Raw genomic sequence first — 891 nt, 5'->3', positions numbered from 1 at the left:
GTGTATGTGTGTGTGTGTGTGTGTGTGTGTGTATGTGTGTGTGTGTGTGTGTGCAGAGAGAGAGTGTGACTGTGCGGGTGGGCGTATAGAAGTGCGAGGTAGACAGATAGACAGATATATAGATAGAGAGAGGGAGGGAAAGAGAGACAGTCTGTGCGGGCATGGGTGTAGGTGTGCGATAGATAAATATATATATATATATATATATATATATATATATATATATATATATATATATATAGAGAGAGAGAGAGAGAGAGAGAGAGAGAGAGAGAGAGAGAAGAGAGAGAGAGAGAGAGAGAGAGAGAGAGAGATTGATACGTTTATTGAAACAAGTGATTACATCTCAGAAGGTAAGAGAGAGAGAGAGAGAGAGAGAGAGAGAGAGAGAGAGAGAGAGAGAGAGAGAGAGAGAGAGAGAGAGAGAGAGAGAGAGAGAGAGAGAGAGAGAGAGAGTGAATAAAAGCAGAGAAAGGATAGACAAAGAAAGGGAAAAATAAAAGGCCTTACCTCATATTAAACCTTTTCTTTAACCCAAATGGCAGCGACACAACTTTCCCTCACACCCTGCTTGCTAAAGTGAGGTCGAGATAACCGTCGTGGCGTATATAAGTATTACGGTAGTTATCGTACAGCAGTCGTACGTTATGAGACGTTGGTCGTAATATCTGGTCATTTATACAGCGGCAGCTTCCTTATTGTTGTTGTATACGTTGTTGAACCGTATTTGTTGTGACAAATGTAGAAAATGTAAGAATAAGAAGGAGTATCTTCACAATACAAGATATGCATTTAACCGGTTTCGAATATGTCTTCATCAGAAGTACTGTAAACACGTCTGGCGAAGATATATTCGAAACCGGTTAAATGCATTTCTTGTACTGTGAAGAT

At 40.1% G+C, this 891-nt stretch overlaps 1 protein-coding gene across 1 annotated transcript in view; it reads right to left on the bottom strand.

Annotated features, from left to right (window-relative positions):
• LOC113812873 (ficolin-2) overlaps positions 1 to 613 on the bottom strand; it is a 5,090-nt gene extending 4,477 nt beyond the window's left edge. The window contains exon 1 of the mRNA XM_027364794.2: positions 511 to 613. Coding sequence (XP_027220595.1) covers positions 511 to 515 — 5 coding nt within the window. The 5' untranslated portion in view covers positions 516 to 613. The remainder of the gene's footprint in view (positions 1 to 510) is intronic.
• Between the last annotated feature and the right edge of the window lie 278 nt (positions 614 to 891).

The sequence above is a fragment of the Penaeus vannamei genome, chromosome 10 (assembly GCF_042767895.1).
Source record: "Penaeus vannamei isolate JL-2024 chromosome 10, ASM4276789v1, whole genome shotgun sequence".
Lineage (NCBI taxonomy): Eukaryota > Metazoa > Arthropoda > Malacostraca > Decapoda > Penaeidae > Penaeus > Penaeus vannamei.
The sequence above is the reverse complement of the archived record's forward strand: the minus strand, read 5'-3'. Positions and strand labels throughout refer to the sequence as shown.